Below are 20,165 nucleotides of genomic sequence, written 5' to 3' on the forward strand. Positions count from 1 at the left end.
GATACAGGGTGTTGATTTCCTTAGGCCTGACCATCCCTCATTATAGGAATACACATCACTTCATATGCTTGTATCGAATAAGCATTGAAGTTTATACAGCATGCAAATGTATGCATGCAAATTATCGCATGGTCAAAATACACACGTGCCTAAAAATTGTGCACACAGTGTATAGTGCAGATGCAGCAAAGGTGAAATTATGAAAGCATAAAAGAGAGACAATATTAAAATATTGACAATGTACAACTAACTGCAAGATGAGAATAAATGTTCACACCGCTCAAGAGTTTCTTGATCCTTGTTTGTACAACTTTGAGACCAAGCGGCCCGCTTTATCGCTTTGTTGGCTGGGTGCAGGGCAGGGATGGAGGGAAAAAATTGCAGTTTTGTGACACAAGTGGGGAGAAATTGAGATGCCAATTCGTTGTTGCCATAGTGAAATTGTCTCGCCGAATGTACAAGCTTCCCATCTCCTCCGGCTCACTGGTCGACGTGTTCAAATAAAAGGTTGAGTTCAATCGATGAACATGATGTCAGGCACACCAGAGAAATGGCTGGTGGAGCAATCCCTTCATCTTTAAAAAGTCACAACTTTTTTATACTTTTCCACCTTTAAAACCACCAGCTATGAACTACTGAATACATCCATTATTAAAGTAAAATGAGGTTATGTTTGCTCCAGAGGAAACATGATTCTAACCATTTTCAAGCAAAGAAGAAATTAAAAACGGATGCTGAAAAAAAAGAGGAATGAGAAAATGATACTCGTCTCTCTACATGCGACATCCATTAGTTTTGATAATACAAACCACAAATGTAGTACACCACAGCCTAGAACTGGGTCTATACTGTTAATTATTACACTGTTTTAGTTTGGTGCCTCCAGACATGTGGAAACCTAGCGACTGACCCGTTGAGGAATTACATTCTTAATCCTGTGGCAATGATTTACAACAGATAATCTCTTGTTTTGATGCAGCCTCCATTGGTGTTGTTCCGAATTGGCATCAGATCACAGACCACACTCTTATCCACATTGATCAGGCTGGGATGGGCAAAGAAAGATCAATCAATCAATCAATCAATCAATCAATCAATCAATCAATCAATCAATCAATCAATCAATCAATCAATCAATCAATCAATCAATCAATCAATCAATCAATCTCCCTCCCTCTCTCTATATAGTGTATATAAAGTCTCTCAAAAAGATGTACATAATTTCATTTCAAAAATACGTTTTATGATTCCTCCAAGTAGTATAATTTGCAATCTTTCTCGCTCTACAATACAAACAAAATGCAAATACGTCATATTGTATCACTTAAATATTTTCAGTGTGTTGACCTTTGAGGAAATGACAGTCAAATAATGTCTTGATTCAAAACTATATGAATAAATGCTACCTTAGGAAGTTTCATTTACCTTAGCTAGTGGAAACTAAAGTCACAGTTAATGTCATACTCATTGGTAGAACTAGCAAAGTTAGCAACGTTTCAGAAAGACTGAAATTGTTATTGTCAAATTTGAAGTTAGAAAACGCTGGCTAGCTGCTGGCTTGTCATGACCGTTAGATTGCAGTGGCCAGAAAGCACTTGTAATGCCCTGTGGATGGACAACGCAGTTTCCGCTCTTCAGTTGCTTCAACAGAATGCGTGGTCCAGGAAATCCACACACTTAAGCCAACATTCAAGATCAAATGCCCCTATGCACTTTCACCTTTGCTGATGTCACAACTGCCAATCATCAGGCCAGCCCTTAACAGTCAACACACTCAATGCTCAAGACAAAACTCAACTAATGGAAAAGGAACCACTCGGGGCCAAGCAAGGCCGTCTCGGTGTAGGACCTGGCTAATGGAAAAGCGCCAGAAGTTATAGATATCACAGTATGTTGAACCATAAAGTTAAAAGGGCAAATAGACTTAACTCTTAAGATCCTGCCAAATGGCGAGAACGTCTTTTTTTTTTTTTACTAGCAAATTGCATAAATGAGGAATGAGTAGTAAATAAATAATTTTCCAATATGGAGGCTGCATAATAAGAAGAGTAACTCAGATTCGTTAGAATCGAGTGTTGTCTACTCCTCGGGCTGCAAGGAATTTGTGGACATCTTAAGCCGAACAAGGAAGCAGGTGACATCAGCGACGAGTTTGCTCTGCAGCCTGCCTGAGTGGCAGGGCTTTTTTTCTCATATGGTGGCTTATTAAGGTCACAAAGTTATTAGGATTTCCATCCATAGGCAAGTGATCTCGCTATCACTTAATAGCAGGTGGATGGGTGAAAGGGACAGCCCTTTCAACATCATGACGTCACCTGTTTCAACATGCTCCTGTGCATTAAACAGTAGAGAGCGGGATCATTTTGACAAATACAAGATTAGATGCAGAAGTGGGGACATATTGCCCAAACCATTACAATATTCCTCACTTTCCCCCTCAATGTGGGACCTCTGGACGTGCACTTGAGCTACTAGCTGATGAGCTAGCTATTAGCTGGACAAAATAGGGCCTGTGGCGGTTGCAGCACTATCGTGCGCCAAATTGGCTGGTGAGAGCCATCAAATGCATGACACCCTGGCACAGATGCCGTTCCTACTGATCTCTTTTTAACACAACTTATTTAAATGTTGTTTTAGTTGGAAATCTTGTGACTTTGGTTTTGACGTCATTTTGCCTCATATATGTCCAAATCTATGGGGAGAGATTTGTCTAAAATTTCACAAATTGTTCTAAAGGTAATAAAACTGTGCTGCAAAGCACTTTTAATTTAGGTATTTTATCTAAAATGCTTATTATTATCATTATTAAGTAGAAATGTTTGTTTTTTTTTGTCTTTTGTACTAGCTGTTCTTTAATCAAAACATTTCAGAATACCCGATTATTTGAATTTTCAATATCCGAATGCCAAAATATCTGGATGGCCATTTTTGATAAAACACTCAGAGATGATCTTATTGGTACAAAAAAACATTACCGTATTTTCCGCACTATAAGGCGCACTTAAAAACTTAAAATTTACTCAAAAAAAACACATTGCGCCTTATAATGCAGAGCGCCTTATATATGGATAAATTGATGAATTTGTTGATCCAAACTGGTTGTACACAGCCCTCTGCCAAAATGTTTCAGTCCATTTTAGTACGACTAGTAAATTACAAGGTCGCATCGCTTTCAGCATTACGGCAACCATGGTCATGGGCGTCACTGAAGTAAACTACTACTGGTCAATCGCATGACATTTACATTTTTTTTTTCTTTTCGATAGGCTAGAATCCATCCCATCGCTTGATTGATATACAAGTAAGCCTGTCGGGAGGCAGTCACAGTGAACCACCCTCCCCCCCTCACCGCAGCACATAAATAAGTCCTTCATCAAAGCTAACAAGCTAATCAACGCATTAGTGGGGTTGCTGGACCAAGTAAGAAGCCAAGCCAAACTTTCATACGGAAAGGGAGTTGAACGATTGGGTTGACATTCCCTTTAGCACACCACCATCTAATGGATGCATACCGCAACCCTAGTCAACCACAGTTTGATGCAGTAGCTTCTATTCTATGCGCCTTTTAATCCGGTGCGCCCTATATATGAAATAATTTCTAAAATAAAAAATTCAATGAAGGTGTGCCTTATAATCTCGTGCACCTTATAGTGGAGAAAATACGGTACATTGGGCAGTGTAATAGAAACTTAAGATAAAATTCTAGGTTTTGTAAAAATTTCATTTAGGGTTGCTTATTTAAACATACCTCCCCAGTGATAATTTTATTAAGATTACTACCTTCAGTGTGAACTTGGTGGACTGTCTCTGACAAAATAAACACACAAATCAAGTAGATCTCTTTTTTTATTTGTGTGTATGTATATACACACATATAAAAAAAATAAGGGCGTATGTACAATCATAATAAATATCAACGTGTTTGTACAACAAATAAGTTACTTAAAATTACTTTAAAACAAACATAAAAGTTCAATAAGATACAGGCAAAAGTAGGTCAACCGGAATGAACACAAAAATATACCGCACTGGAGTGGTTATGGCAAACAAATGTGAAGTTTGAAGACTTCTAAGACATGCATTTTACTCCAACAAAAGACTTGTTTAATCATTCTTTTGATTGTTTTTTTTCTTCAAAATGCAAAGTAAAACAAAGCCTGATGACAAAAGAAATACTCAACAAGACATGACCAAGTAGTGTATTTTTCCAAGAATGTGTTTAAACTTTAAAGTATTGGATACCATCAAGTGCACACATTCTAGCACTAATTTGCTTTAAATCAAAAGCTTGTTATTTGGTTTTTGGCAGCTAACAAATTAAATAATGATTTTGGTATATTGGCGAGCCTTCGTGAATAGAAACAAGAATCAGGTCCAGGAGATCACTGCTGAAAAGTAAACAGGAAACAAACAGAAAATCCATTAGCCTTAAGCCATTTTTTTTCTTGAGGGAACATTTTGCTGCAGTTAAAATATTCAGAAAGCTGGCAGACATCAGCTCAGAATTGTAAAATGGACGGACAGCTCAATATTGATCTGTTTCAGAAAAATAACTTGGGGCAGAAGAACAACTGCAGTCTACTTTGGCTTACCCAAAGGTGAAGTGACACGAGCAACACAGCCATGAAATAAAATCCTTTCCTTGAACCATAAAATGAAGGCTCAACTGAGAGCCTTAGTGTTTTACAATACTGTATCATATCAAAAAATCCTCAAAATTCTCAATCCAAAAAAATGCGTTTGTACAATGGTGATGGAAATGAACAGTCCTTTTGCTGTTGCTCATGCAATATGTTCGTCTGATGGCCGAGTACCTCTCTGACCATGGGGTCATTGGGATACGTGACATTTTAGACCCGTGTCCACAGTGTGTTTCACAACTGAATGATGTTGAAAGCTCTTGCGTTGCTCTCCTGCGCAATGCAGACATATCCCAAACAATCACCCTGTTTTGAGAAGAGTGAGAAATTGTAGAAGATTGAGTAACAATGCAAAAAATAGTTCCATTGTTCATGAAAAAGAAGTGAAACAATACCTGTAACAGATTCAGAGGCATTGTCCTACTGTATCCTATCAACTTGGAAATCATCATTTGGTCCTTCGTTGTGGCCTCGTGTGTTTCCCACTGTTCTTCATCTCTTTGTCCGCAACACAAAATCCCCAACTTGGTCTCTTGGCATCTAAGGAAGGGCATTCACGGTGTCCTGTCACACACACTGGAGTCCGGGCTTGTTGACATTCAAAGCGTTGGGCGTGTGACAAAGTGTGGTAGTTTCCTTCTTTGCAGTGCAAGTTTACCACTGTCACCGTACAAAACATAAAGCACTTTTTGAAACATCCACAGCAGATGATTCAACTACATTCTCCATGCTTGTTGTCTTTGCGTTGTTGAAAAGTGTGCAGTCTTTGCCTTATTGCTGAATGCCAATAGCATTTTCTTTTCCAAGGGGAATGAGCAAAGATCCAAAAACAGCTGATCTGAACATGAATTTTCAACAACACGTGGTTCTCATGCACTTTTAGTACACTGAAGGTGCTTCGAAAGTCACCGAGCAGGTTGCAGCCTGGAATGTAAGCATTTGTTCTTCACGAAAGGTAGACTTAAGTCACTTGATGACCACTTGAAGGCTGCAGCGGTCCTTAAGAAATAAATAAAAAACCTTTTGGACAAATGTCTAAATTCAAACTGGGAAAAATAAACTAAAAACAAATTGGACCAAAACATTTAGAGAGAATGTCCTTCACTGAGAAACTCCCTTGCGTTCACTTCAATTGCTCTCTCATCGTCTCTCACGTCTTCACAGAGCTTCTCATACACAAATATGATTGTTGTCTTGCTTCAGCATTAATCAGCCTCCTCTTGGCTCGCCGTTAAAAATAAAGGAAGACTAGCTTCCAGTTTTAAGTGCAGTACAAGCTGAAAAATGACCCGAAAGAACAGGAATTATTCTTGCCATCCATCAACTGGTCTCCGCAAAGATGCTGGAAGACGTTCTTGGTCCGCCCAACATCAATTAAACGTGCCCTTCAGACAACATATAATGCCATCGGTTGGATTACCATGCCTACGGTGTACTCCTGGGTAAATACACACTTTAGACAAATGGCCATTACACAGTGGAAGCAGGAAAAGTTCAAGACTTGGTGGCGTACAGCACACAATAATTATGTGAGAGTGTGTTGGCGAACCATGGGTGTGAGTGTTTATATTTAACATGCTATAAATGTCTACAGTGAGCCAAACAGGCATTGGCAGGGTGAGGGAAAGAGCATTGGTAGGTGACGTGTCACTGAACGAGAGAGCGAGGGAGAGCAGGCATCCTCAAAAGGAGGGAGGTAGGTTGGTTGTTTTGTTTTTTTCCAACTCAAGGGAATGGAGACGGCGCAGAAAAGGCCTAGACCGACGACTCCTCTGGATTAGCGTCAGGCAGCACGCTCCTCTGCTGCAGAGTGCGCCTAAGCTCTTCTTTGAACGGGGTTGAGTAGTCATTCCCACCCATGCTCAGGCCCCCCAGCCCGCCGCCACCAGCGCAAGACCCGCTAGCCCTCTCCTCCCCTGCTGTGCTCAGGTTCAGCCGGATGTAGCCGTTGCTACCGGAGCCTCGGATGTTGGTGAGACTGAGACGGCTGGGGGAGTGGATGGGCTGGCCTGGAATGGCACTGGGTGACGCCGTGCTGGCGACGCCGTTGGGCCCCAGGGCGTGACCGGGAACAATTTTAAGCGAGCCGTCCGAGTAGTAGTAGTTAGCGCCGGTCTCCCAGAAACGGTCCTCGTCGCTGGGCATTTTGCTGGGCACAAAAGTGGGCGGCTCCTTTGGGAGAGTGATGGGATACACCAAGGTACTTTCCAGGGGCTTCATGTCAGCTCCCTTTCCAAGTGCCAGTTTCAGTCTCCTGCGCAGGTAGAGCGCTGCGACCAAGAGCAGGAGGCACGCGGCACCGAGGGTGATGACCAGCACCCAGAAAAGCCCCATGCTGCTGTCAGGGGCTCGGGCTTCCATGAAGACAGGAGCGCTTGCGACTACAGCTACTTGGTAACGTTCCGTTTGAAACTTCACGCCCTGCTCCTCCGAATAGCAGATGTAGCGTCCTGCTTGAATCTGACCCGCTTCAGGGACAACGAGAGCCTTGAGGGTGCGGTCGAAGCGCGGCCCTCCGGCCTCTGGGTTGCCGAGAAGGAGCTCGCGGTCGTTGACAACCCAGAAGGGCTGAGCTAGGTTGGAGATCAACTGGCAGGGTAGCACCATGTCTGACCCCACCACCACGGTGACGTTACGAAGGCGAGAGTGCTCTAGAGAGAGATGGGGAAAGGAGGAGGAGGGATAGCGAGACAAATAGTAATTATTTAAATGTATATCCTGAGCTATCTCAAGTCGACATAATTTACTCAGCTAAAACTCAATGCATTCCTTCATGACATTGACTACATCCTCTTGGTTTACCAATTTGTCCATGCAATAACATTCAACTCCACACGGGGGCAGTGCTGAGGCACATCCCATCACTCACCAGGGCTGGGGATGGAGACAGGCTTGTCAAACTTTGCTTTTCCTCGGCTGAACCTCTCCAGCATGAGGTCTTGTGACAGAGAAGACGTGGATCTGAAAGGAGGAGGGACAGCGCTCGAGTTGAATCATAGTCTTTTGCTTGAATGTACAACACGGGATCTGCGAGCAGAATCAAACACTTAGAAATGATCCAATGTGATCCAACTGTATAATCTATTATCTGCTTTATTGCGTACAGGTTGAGGTTTGATGTTGGCGAAATATAAAACTTTAGCTATGAGTTGCTGGTGGCAGTATTTCACACTCAAGGGTTCAATAAGGATTTTCAGTATTTTTTTTAAAGGTTTTTGTAGAGACTTTGAAAGCATTTGAAGACCACATCAAGAATAGACTACAAATTCAAATGAATGAATTAGTGTATATCCTTACCCTCGGTGGAGGTCAATGCGAACACAAGCGCGACCCTCGCTGTCCCAAGCGCAGTAGGGGTCTCTGGCGAGCAGACAGTCTGGCTGAGACTGATAGCGGCTGCAGTTGGCTAAGGGCAACTGGAGAACCTCTGAGCGAGAGCCGATGTAGACATACTTCTAACGAGAAACAATGAGAGAGAAAAGAGAACAGCAGATCAGAGGCAGTTGAAAAGGAAGACGAAAGATAAACAGACAGAGACAGTGAGAGAGCGACTCAATTCGGGGTTGGAGGAGATAATGGGATAATCACTCTCAATTACAATAACATTTAGCCGACGACCCTCTTCCCAGTGCAATCTGGGCTGCACTCTTCACAAAAGCCGCTCTAAAATGTTTGGCGTGGCTAAGGCAACATCAATGAGATAAACAGTGGTTTTGAAGGGCTTGTCTACAAAACAAAACACAACAAAACCTATCGATAAAGGGGGACAAGCCACCGTGGAGCCTCAGGGATGAACAGTGTCAACACAGGGCAAGCAGACTGAGAAAACAGCAGGGACACAGCACAGTTTCAATTTACCACAGCGGCCAAGGATTGTAATTACTGTTATTGTGAAGCAGGTTTTGGGATTCACGAGACAACAAAGGGCAGGTTGATGACCTAGCGAAAAATATAGTGCTAAGGCATGGCAATGGCATGGCATGGAAATTCCAATGCAGCTCAGGTGTTTTGTCCCAGTTAATTCTGAAATTTAATCTTTTGTTGAACATGAAAAAGATCTAAGTATTGAATCAATTTGTGTAATGCCACATGCCTCCACCGACACAAAGTCTCAAATAATCCCAAATTATTGTTGCAGTGATTTTGTGTCACAAAACTTATTTTTTGAAATTTTATCTGAAGTTGAACATGACAAATATCTAAAAAAAAAAAAAAGAATTATGTATTGTATACATTTACCCAATGCCCAGTTTTCACTACACGATATCTTAAATTATCCCAAATTGTTGGAGTGGTTTTATATATAAGGTCACAAAGCGAATACATTCTTAAGATGTCACACTTTTAATTATAGAGTCAACATGTACAGATAAATCAACAGAAATAGAAAACAATCAGCATGAAAAATTAGGAACATACCGTAATTTCCGGACTATAAATCGCGTTTTTTTTCATAGTTTGGGTGGGGGGGGGGGGGGCGACATATACTCAGGAGCGACTTATATATGTTTTTTTTTCACAAATTTTTACTTGATCATTATGACATCACTTACTTACAAGTATAGTTGACCACTTCCCATGTTATTTTTAGTATAGTTGATCACTTCACATGCTTTTATATCTTTATCTTGAACATATTCAAAACATAAAAAATAGAGAAAACATCAAATAAAGCAATTAACACTTTAAAGCACCATATCCAAGTCCATTGTCTGCTGTATGTACACTTGCTCCATTTTTGCTCCTCTTATATTTATTATTATTATTTATTATTATTTGTTTATTTATCATTTATTCAACACTCTTATTTATTCATTGTTTGTGCCTTCTTGGTTTTTTTTGTGTTGCTTGTATGCATATGTGTACTATCTCACCGAGGGATAGTGGGAACGTAATTTCAATCTCTTTGTGTGTCTTGGTATATGAAAAAAAAAATCGACAATAAAGCAGACTTTGACTTTGATAAAACAACCAAATAAACAAAACAAAAAACTACATCTGAAAAAAATTATATTTTCAGACGAAACTGGATGAGGGCGCTCTAAATTTCACCGTTGACTGTGACTCATCAACTGGGTGGGCTTAAGAAAAATGGCACCAAAAAGAAACTCATATTTTGCAGGTTACAAACTTCAAGTTGTAAAATATGCAGCTGAAAACAGTAATCGAGCAGCAGAAAGAAAGTTTGGAGAACCGTGATGTACCAATGGATTACTATTTCAAGTGACGTCAGTGGCACGGCGCGGCGCGGCGGTTGTTTACATAAAGGACAAACGTACCCACGTAAGGACTACCGGCATCATTAGTGGTGATCATTTCTATGTGACACGGAGGACAAAGAGTTTGAAAGAATTAAGGATTTGGAGTGACATAGAAGGTTTGAAAAACTATTATGGCTTTTACGCACGCCCGGTCCTACTCTACTGAGTCGGGGGCCGGCGCTCGGCCGAGTGGCTGTCCGCGAACGGTGCATGGGGCTCGGACATGGCCATTACGCACGCCCGGTCTGTCAGGAAGTCCACGCCGCCACACGCTTGGAAGTTTGTTTTGTTTAATAAAGAGCCGTTTACCAAACCCACGTCTATCCTTGTACTTTGTTAACGCTACAATATAGTTATATACTAGATCTGTGGAATAAAGACGAGGCTGACATCAGGGCGCACGCGCGGCGATGTTGACAAAGGACGAGGAATTTGACCGATGGATTTAATGGATTTAAAGTGCACGGATGGTTTGATAATATTATTGGCTTATATTATAGTTATTTGAAATATAGTTTATCTATCGTTATATGAGCCTGTGGAATATTTTGAAGTGCAAGCGCCCTCAGCCGCGCGCACCCATTGTTGACAAAGAACGATCGATGGATTTAATGAATTGGAGTGACACCGATGGTCTTATAAACATGTTATTCATGTAATAGTTGTCCTTAATCACTCTATATGTTACGTCAGGCCCGTTCTCAGCTCTTCGTTTGTGTTTGTCACGTTAGCATACCTATCATTTAGCCTGTTGTTGCTATTTAATGAATTGGAGTGACACCGATGGTTTTATAAACAGGTTATTCATGTAATAGTTGTCCTTAATCACTCTATATGTTACGTCAGGCACGTTCTCAGCTCTTTGTTTGTGTTTGTCACGTTAGCGTACCTATCGTTTAGCCTGTTGTTGCTATCATTTAGCCTGTTGTTGCTCGTTCATGACTGTTTTTGGTGTGGGATTTTGTCAACTCCGGAGCGACTTATATATGTTTTTTTCACTTTTTGGGGCATTTTATGGCTGGTGCGACTTATACTCCGGAGCGACTTATAGTCCGGAAAATACGGTACTATGTCACAATATTATTTTGATTTTGCCCCATTTACAGTACCTAGCATTTGATTGAAAACAAAGAAGAGACAGAACGAGATCAAGACGGTCATTACTGAAAGGAAGCTTTTATACACAAACCGGCATTATGGGGGAAAAAAGAAATGCATATGATGCCGCTTTTAAGTTAAAGGCAGTTGATGTTGATGACATTGTGTTGCGTCACCCTTTTCTTTATTTCCCGGTCACGTCTACTCGGGAGCTATACGTGTCTCTCGCTAGTTTAATGTAATTTAGCGCTTCGTGCATGAATAAAATTAGCATGAACAGACCCTCATCATGCAAAATGCTAGAAGAAATGCATAAAAGCAATGACGAAAGACAGACTGAGAAAGTGTGTGGCGAAGGATATCTAACGCTATTCCAATCGGACACTGAGGAGGAAGACTTCGATGTTTCAGTGCACAGGAGGAAGATGAAGATGATGAAGCTCTTTTTTTTTAACTTTTACTGGCATGTTTTTTCAACCAGCCCTGTTAGTGCTGTGCTACCGTGTTGCTGCTGTGTTACCACCGCGTCTCAGTGACTTTTACAGGTATGTTTTTTTTTTTTAATCCAGCCCTATTCGTGCTGTGTTACTTCCGGGTTGCTGCGGTGTTACTGCCGTGTTACAGGCAGTATTTGGAAAGAAATGTTAAGGTATGTTATTAAAACTTTAAAAAGGCTTTCGGTGTACTGTCTTTCTTTGTAAATAACTCATGCGTACGTGCGGCTTATAGTCCAGTGCGGTTTATATAAGAAAAAAACTAAAATATCCCCGAATTTTAACCGGTGTGGTTTATAGTCCGGTGCGGTTTATAGTCCGAAAATTACGGTACTTTGAATTTCTGAATAACAGCCTGCATGCACCATGATGATATTATCGCAGTGATATTAATCTGGGAACGTTTTCAGACATACAGTAGTAGCTGTGCTAATGCCACACAAGAACATCTTACATGCTGTAGCCTTTGGGAAACAGCCAAAAACTGTATTTACCTTGGAGTGGGATATGGTAAGGCTGTCTACTGGCTGAGCGATGTCAAACAGCTGGATTTCTTCAATCACATGGGCGTCAGAGCCCAAGATAGCTACCCTCTGTAGCCAGCCTTCAACTGCAACACACAAGAGGGAAGCGGAGGAGGAAAAGCAAAGTGGATTAAAGGAAGTTTTATGAATTGTTTCTAAACAACGGCACTTAGCAAGCATTAAAATACATTATGTATCATTCAGTTCATAATATAATTGTTCAGCTTTTTATACTGAAAATCAACACCCTAGAGGCACACACCAAATGAATAGCTACTGATAAAATACACAACAATGTCTGACTGTGACGTACTATTAAGCACTCTTGGTGTGATCACAAGACCCGATTGCAGTACAAGGACAAGTAAGTGTTGGCCGATTTCTAAATTCGATGGTTAAAAAACACTTGACATATTGCTGCATTTCATTCAGACAGTGATTATTTGATTCCCGGGCTACCAGTCCCACGCACGGATTTAAAGATGTGTGGTTTGCATTGCAAAGGACATCTGGCATAGAAACAGTGGCAAACATGCAAGTGACCCGCTGTGATGACCAGAAGTCATAACAAAAACTTTCAAGTGCTAGCGAGACGGAAACACGCATATGTACACACGGACATATACGGAATATAGTATGAACACACACTCCTATTGCAAATGAATGTTGGCAAATTACTAAATTCTGTGGTGTAGTGTTGTTAAAAAAAACACTTGACAGGCGGTCCATTCACTCATTTCTCTTTTCCATCAGCTATGTTGCGGCTAATAGCTAATCAAGCCGGTAGCCCAATTGGCACAATGTGCACACGTCTGCCAAGGGCCCTGTTGAGTTTGTGCTGTGAAGCACAACGAGCGGGGATTTGCACTTGGCTCCGGAAAAGCGAGCATGTATTACAGCGTCTGAGAGAGTGTGTGTGTATCAATATGTGTGCATGTTGGCCTCATGGGTTGCCCGCACAAACACGGTGTCTGCCGCCTCTAAACAGTCACACACCATACATAATGCAGTAGTCACTTTACCACTGCAGTTACCCGAATGGTCCGTAGATTTATGAGACAGGCTGCATTCACGTTCACTTCACCACAGATTTTATATACGATTCGTGATTAAAATAGCTGTTGATTGTGCTTGATTTAAGCCAAAAGAGGACACCTGTACAGGGGCCTGATGGCCACTCACAAGAGGTATTAATTAAGTCGCACATACGCTGACATTTCCTCTGATGTGTGAAGATGAGTCTCGGCATGCAAATCAAGCATTTAATTGAAACCCAGCTGAAATGTGGCCAGATGGTGTGTTGTTTTCTGCCACCTTGCCCGTTGCCAGTACCTATCCAAGCACATTGCCAAAGGCGGAAAATGCTCATCCCTTCAACAGATACTACAGGGTGTGCTGCAGGGAATTAATTTTTTTCTGGGAAGTCAGTCACCACTAACTTCAAATTTTAGGGGAGCAAACAAAACATTAAGGGGTGCAGTCTGTAGCCGTGCTCTGCTGAGCACTCAACAGACTGAAGAGCATCTCGAGCCACCCCACCAATCCCAGACCTTAGACCACCAATGGTAACCCAGAAAAAAATGCCAAAAAGTGGTACAAATTGTATTTCAGTATCCTGCTCAACTTTTGGCATCGAAGTCATACCACCAAATTATACTGCTAGGCAGAAACTGGCAAAGCAGAAACATGATGTAGTTTGTACCTGTGCCAAGGAACAGAACGTTGTAGGCTCTTTGGTCTAGGCCGGTAACTCGATCTACAACCAGCCGTGTGAAGTTCACACCCTTGGTGAGAAGCAGGGGGCGAGCAAGTGCTTTGTCCTCCATCAGTGGGTGCTTCTTGGCAAAGTTGAGTGTTGCATCAGGTAGCTGCAGAGAACTGTTGTAGCCGCTTTCTCTGTCTGAGTTTGTGATACACTGCAGCACGGACAGAAACAGAGCAAGTGAGGAGAAATGGATGGAAGGCAGAGGAGACATTTAAAAGGGTACGAGAAGGATGAGGCCATGGTGAAAACGACAAGAAGGAAAAGGAGGGAGAAAACTTTTTAAGTGCTTTTTTTCACGTCCACACCTTGCCATTACATGACTTCTCTGCCTTTTCTCTCTCATTGTGGATCATTAAACTAATAGCTTTTCATGTCTTGTCACCTGTTTCCTGCCCTCATCCCATCACACAACAACAGAATCCCATTATTCCTTCCTTCACAATATCTGTTTCTTACCGATCCAGGCCGTGGGTTGGGAACAGGTCCGGAATAGCGCCCCCACCTTTGGGATGTCTCCCTGTATTCCTTGTAGGAGCCTTCAAACACCTTTTTCACATCACTGATCTGGTACTGACACACCGCCGACACGTCCACGTCACCCCTGAAACATTGCAGGCGAGGCAAGAAGTTAGTGATGTGCGGTGGCGTAAAAGGAGAGAGACGGATTAGCTGTCATCCTATTGTGAAAAATGTGACGTGTTGCTTGCAAGAAGCTTCTGTGCTGCAACACACCCAGCAAGGCACAAGAAGAGTGGGAGTTGTGGCACACAAGAAAATAGGAACGAGAGAATGAAAAAACTGTCATTGTTTAAGGATGAAGAAAAAAAGTTATCCTTATCCTTAAATGATGAAATTTTTTAACTAAAACTTGTGCCTTAATGTCGTTGTTCAGTTAAAAAATGTGACAATGTACGCTTTATTTAAAAAGTTAGTGGATTAGCATTTATCCATTATCCCTTGATGGAACAAAGAACCAACTTTGGCAAAATGGATTATAGATATTTAGTATTTTTCACTGTGAGATACCGATACATGATTTTACGATAATTCCCCGCTCTAATGATGAATTCAATCTTAAAACAGCGTTGGTATCTTAGCTTGGAAAAAAGCTCGCAGATTTGTTCCGATAATGGCTTAAACTGTAATTAATTATTGGAATATCAAATTATCTCAACGTTATCTTTTTTCCAGAAGCTCGCGGGTTTGAAGGAATCCCCGGCAAATCAGACAGGGAATAAAGGATTGAGATTCATTTCACTGAATGGAGAATCACAGCTTTAAGTTCAAAGTTGGTTCTCTTTGCAACGTGATATGTCAATGAGCAATACAAAAGTCTCCAGTCAAAGAACACCGCCTGGCCTCGAGACAGGGGGTTGTCTCTATTTCGAAAAAAACCCCCACCCTCCTGCCCTTGATCACGTTTGCTTTGTAGTCAAATGACTCATCAACACATGAAATGTAGAGTGGCCAAAAAATGACGTTTGCACTTCTTAGGACACTTCTATCAATCCATCGGTCTGCTTTTATTTCTGGTTCATGGAGCACATCAAAATATCAGTAATTTGATTTGATCAATGTATAAAACGCACAATTATGGCATAAATACATAATCTTTTGAATTATCAATCGTAGCCATTACTACAAAAGCCAAGGGGACTTTGTTAAAAACCGCAAGGATATTATACATATTGGCAACACAATGTATGTCTTGCCCTTTATCAGAAATAAATAAAAGTAAATGCAAATGGCATGATATTCCATAATTGTTATGCAATATTATTTTAATTATTATTTTTTCAGTACTGCTGTCGTTTTGTGTTTAACTCACCACTGAGCGTGAAAGATGCCAAAGAAAGTCGTCCCCCTCCAGTCCTGGCCGGGCAATGTGAAGACAGCCCGAAGGTTGTTGAAGGAGACATGACGCTCGGGGAGCGAACAGTCCAGCCGAGCTTTTTGGAAGGTGGTCCATTTTTTCTGCAGCGTCCGGCTACCACCAAGATCACCCTGAAGACGAGATTTGCCAGGTCATTTACAGCTATACAAGAGTCTTTCCAAGTTTGAGGTCACCAGCCAATCGCAGCACATAAATACTAACTATTCTCAAGCTTTTTTGAGCATCTAGAGGGGATTTGGATGTGGCACACGCAGATTAGAAGTCATATCAGCTGCTTTGATCAGCAGCTAAAGATGCTATTGTGACATTTCATTAGCATCTGTGTCAGGAAAATAATGATGAATTATTCAGTTGTGTATTTAATTTGACATAACTCTTCGAAAAGCCATTGTGACAAAGAATGTCGTTCTCATTGTCCACAGTGATGGTGTGTTCTAGGAAATGATAAAGTACATGTTAATGGTGATAGTATAGCCGTTAGACTGAGACACAGCGCATTGTTGCAAAACCAATATCAGCAGGATGCATTGAATTATTCATTTTGCTCCAGTGCTCATCAAGTGTGGGCATCTGTTTGTAATTGCATTCAAAAGGCTTTATTGTTCTTCATACAGACATTATAAGGCATCCTCCATGAAAGTGTGAAAATACAATTTGCTTAATTACACACATCTATTTTCCTAGACGGTGCATGCCAAAATGCTGGCGGATCTTGAATTTTGCTGCATGTTAAGATTTATTTGACGGTGCAATAAGAGTATGTCTTTTAAGTTTTGCTGTGACATGTTGGTGGCAAAAAAAGTCAGTTGAAAGTTACGCCTGCTTGCACCATGTCAGAATTGGTCATGGTAGTCTGGTTGAATTTGATCAGGACACAGACAAACATATGCAATTCATAAATATACAAAAAGTAGACATTAAACCCAGGGAATCATTGTAGAAATCAATCCTTTGAAAGCACTAATAATCCTATCATTATTTTAATAATTTTGGGGAAGAGACACAAATGATTGCAATATATTTAAATTGCCAGCGGTTTCTGTCTCTCTATACTAAACATCAGAGATTATGTGGTTGCATTAGCCATGGTTAGCTAAAAGGTCATTGAACAAAGACCGTCTTGCCATTGCAGGAAACCCTTTGTTCTGACTGCACTGCATAAACCAGGAAACCCTTTCTTCTGACCGCACTGCATAAACCAAAGTATTTTGACACAGCTGGCCCAGCATTATTAGGCCTTGATACACAAAGCAAGGCCATGAAAATGTTAAAATACGTACAGCACAGTTCATCCTACACTAAGCCACAAACTACTCTGATATCTTTAAGCTTTGATTTTACCCAAGACACCCACATGCAGGAAAAGGATCTCCAAAGCACAGTGGAAAAGTCAAATATGGAAAAGCTATACAGTTGATGTTTTCTGCGAATATTTTTAAAAAAGAAATCTAATTGCCAAAAGTGTCACATTTTGTCATATCAGGCCAAATGATATTCTCCTGTGGGCTTTGTGGCTTGTCATTATGCACGTTAGGCAATTCCATTCTCATTAGTTTTCAAGTTATTTCAGTGATCATTGTGATCTTTCTGTAATGGAAGGATACTAAGCAATTTGTTATGTGCATGTGACACCACTACGTTACTTCACGTTCCTTTGCAAAGTGCGGCACCATGAATAAATAATCGGTGCACTTCCAACACAATTTCATACCTAAAAAGCATTGTCTCTTTCATATTATTGCTCAAGATGAAATTATTTTTGCCATCCTGTATGTACTACTACTTAACAGCATATTTGTCGGGTTATTTCCTTGTCCTAACTTTGGTTGTGTCAAGCATATAAAGTCCCAAGTCCCAATGATCATCGTCACACACACATCTGGGTGTGGTGAAATTTGTCCTCTGCATTTAACCCATCCCCATGTGATTTTGATCCATCCCCTGGGGGAGAGGGGAGCAGTGAGCAGCAGCGGTGCCGCGCTCGGGAATCATTTGGTGATCTGGGCCGTCAGACAGTTTTTACAGACTAAAGAATATTATTCTAGGGAAATGCATTCATGCAGAGTTAATTGCTTGAACATGTGCAATCCAATGTTAGTCAACAAGAGTTTGGTATGGTGGAATTTCATTGCTCGCTCACGCAAATGCCATTCCATTTATCTATTTATTTTTCATCCATATTTAATCTTTCAAGTTTATAAATTGAAAGGGCAGTTTTTCTTATATGGTATATACATTTTATGGTTCTGACTTCAGTTTGTACAGTATGGTATGCAATGATTACACTGACCCTGTCCCCATGACATCAAATGAGGCTATACAATGAGTTTGAAAATAAATAAAAAAAGCGTGAGGCTGGGCTTCATCTTTTTTTGTGGTGTAAGGGTTACCTTGCAGACTCGTGCCACTCTCGCCACATTGACTTCAGTGTCACAGTCCAGTTCCAGTGCTCGCTCACTAAAGAAGAAATAGATTTTGTCGTCGTCCCCCTCTTTACTGCCGCTGCTCTCTCGAACCAGGGCTGAAGCCACAAAATCTGGCTCTGCACACACATAAACAGGATTACAAGACACAGTGACAATCTCTTTAATCTTTAATACTTCCCCATTGCTTCTTTATTGAGAATGAGTGCTCCTATTTTTTTTTTCTTCAGTCACTCTTCATGTAATTCTTTTCATGCGAATGATCTTGACATTTTATTGCATACCATTAGCTGGAGACAATACATGAAGCCACAATGGGACACAAAAAATATCTTGAAACTCGAGCTCATGTACTGGTAATACTTTCAGATTAGTTTTTGGCCTCATCTGTATGTTTCCTCCATCACCATTTCTCATTACCTGTCCTTCTATTGGCTTTTAGCCAACTGTAATGTCGGCCCTTTCATTACCAATTCCACTTGCAGTGACCTCATCGTCTTTTCAATTCATTTCTTTGCACATTTCTCATTTCTTTCCTTCAAAAGATAACAAAACGAGACGGTGCCAAAGTGCTACGCTTTATTTCCTGAACTCATTCTGTCTCTTTTGTTCTTTGTCACTTCTGGCTTTTTTCCCCTCCTTAATTAAAATCTGTCAAAAAAAAAAAAAAAAAAAAAAATAACGGCGGCATTGTCTATCTAATTTATTTTATGTGATTAATTCATTCATGTGTGAGCACACTGACTTATGCTTATGCTTCTGACAAATATATTTGCGAAATTTTGTTATGATGATATTTAGCAGAAAATGTTGCTGTAACAAGGACTAGTGTCTATGCATGGTATAGTGAGAACAGAACTGAGGACCATAGCATTTGGAAGTTTGGAACATGGGCATAGCTATTTTATTTGAATAAGAGCTGAAACCTTTTCTGAAGCTACAACAAATACAGTATTTGAGCAATATGTGCGAGTTCAAGAATACACTAGATTAAATGTGAATAAACCTCATATGTTGGGACAAAAGGTTTGACTGACTAGAATTCCTTTCTGATGCTCTTTTTTTAAGATGGAAAATGCCAATATAAAGATTATGTTTACTGTCTATATTTATTACCCAGTGCTAGTTAAGGCACTCATCTCATTGTTTTTAATGCTATTATCCAGAAATATTTAACACTGACATTTATTTCCTCTGTCATATTATGCATTGCCACCATTTAGAATGTTTTTTATCCTGGCATACTTACCATTGAGCCATGCAGGCAGGTATTCACTCTTCATACTATAGTGCTGTTGGCCCAAGTTCCTTTGGATGACTGGCTCAGTTCCCAAGAAGTTGTTGAGTGTGGCAGAGTAGAGCTCCTTGTCTGTAGCAACAAAAGAGTCTTGGTTCAAATCATACTCAGGCTAAAATAACGAAGGTCAACAGCTAGTCCAAATGAAGAATGGGTGCCTGTGGGTTCACTTTAACCATGAATTCTGAATTGAATGCAGCATGCAAAGTTAAATTGGACTTCTGGACCCGTCGTGCAACTGCATGGCGACAAAACAAAATGGAAAGCCTGCAGGAGTACTCTGTCGAGATCTGATGTATGTTTCATGCCTCTGTTAGTGCTGTAAATCATGATGTTGTTGCTCAACTCAAAATGCAGCTGAGATGGAACACACCCACGCAAGCACACGCTAGCACACACCCGCGCACAGATGCACACATGCACACATGCACAATGACTCACCTACTATTAGGCCAGTGTGGCCCTTGGCAGGGTCATAAGGACATTTGCCCTTCCCGTCTTCCAGGACAGCAGTGCTGAGACTAAAATACTCTGCGTTCTGCACATAAACATCCAGTAATAAGCAAGTGGTGGTTCATTCATGTGTTATGACAATATAGACGACAAAAGGCGAAATAGTATCTTTTCCAATCCCATATGCACGCTTCCAGAAACATGCATTCAGCTAGCCCATGGTGAAGATAATTAAATGTATTTATATAATGGCATTCTACATTCTACTACAGCCAAGCTGAAGTTCAGTCAGATAGGATTGTTTATCACTTTCTTA

The 20,165-nt window shown here is 40.9% G+C and overlaps 1 protein-coding gene across 5 annotated transcripts in view; it reads right to left on the minus strand.

The window, feature by feature from the left end:
* Positions 1-3,828: 3,828 nt before the first annotated feature.
* sema4c (sema domain, immunoglobulin domain (Ig), transmembrane domain (TM) and short cytoplasmic domain, (semaphorin) 4C) overlaps positions 3,829-20,165 on the minus strand; it is a 76,514-nt gene continuing 60,177 nt past the window's right edge. For all 5 annotated transcript variants that reach the window (XM_049762896.2, XM_049762895.2, XM_049762897.2 and 2 more), the window contains 11 exons: positions 19,838-19,934; positions 19,349-19,468; positions 18,067-18,218; positions 15,611-15,786; positions 14,239-14,383; positions 13,720-13,933; positions 11,988-12,103; positions 7,938-8,095; positions 7,510-7,601; positions 5,036-7,291; positions 3,829-4,946 (listed from right to left, as the gene is read on the minus strand). In XM_049762896.2, the coding sequence (XP_049618853.1) occupies positions 6,396-7,291; positions 7,510-7,601; positions 7,938-8,095; positions 11,988-12,103; positions 13,720-13,933; positions 14,239-14,383; positions 15,611-15,786; positions 18,067-18,218; positions 19,349-19,468; positions 19,838-19,934 (2,166 nt within the window). In that variant the 3' untranslated portion in view covers positions 3,829-4,946; positions 5,036-6,395. The remainder of the gene's footprint in view (positions 4,947-5,035; positions 7,292-7,509; positions 7,602-7,937; positions 8,096-11,987; positions 12,104-13,719; positions 13,934-14,238; positions 14,384-15,610; positions 15,787-18,066; positions 18,219-19,348; positions 19,469-19,837; positions 19,935-20,165) is intronic.

The sequence above is a fragment of the Syngnathus scovelli genome, chromosome 3 (assembly GCF_024217435.2).
Source record: "Syngnathus scovelli strain Florida chromosome 3, RoL_Ssco_1.2, whole genome shotgun sequence".
Classification (NCBI taxonomy): domain Eukaryota; kingdom Metazoa; phylum Chordata; class Actinopteri; order Syngnathiformes; family Syngnathidae; genus Syngnathus; species Syngnathus scovelli.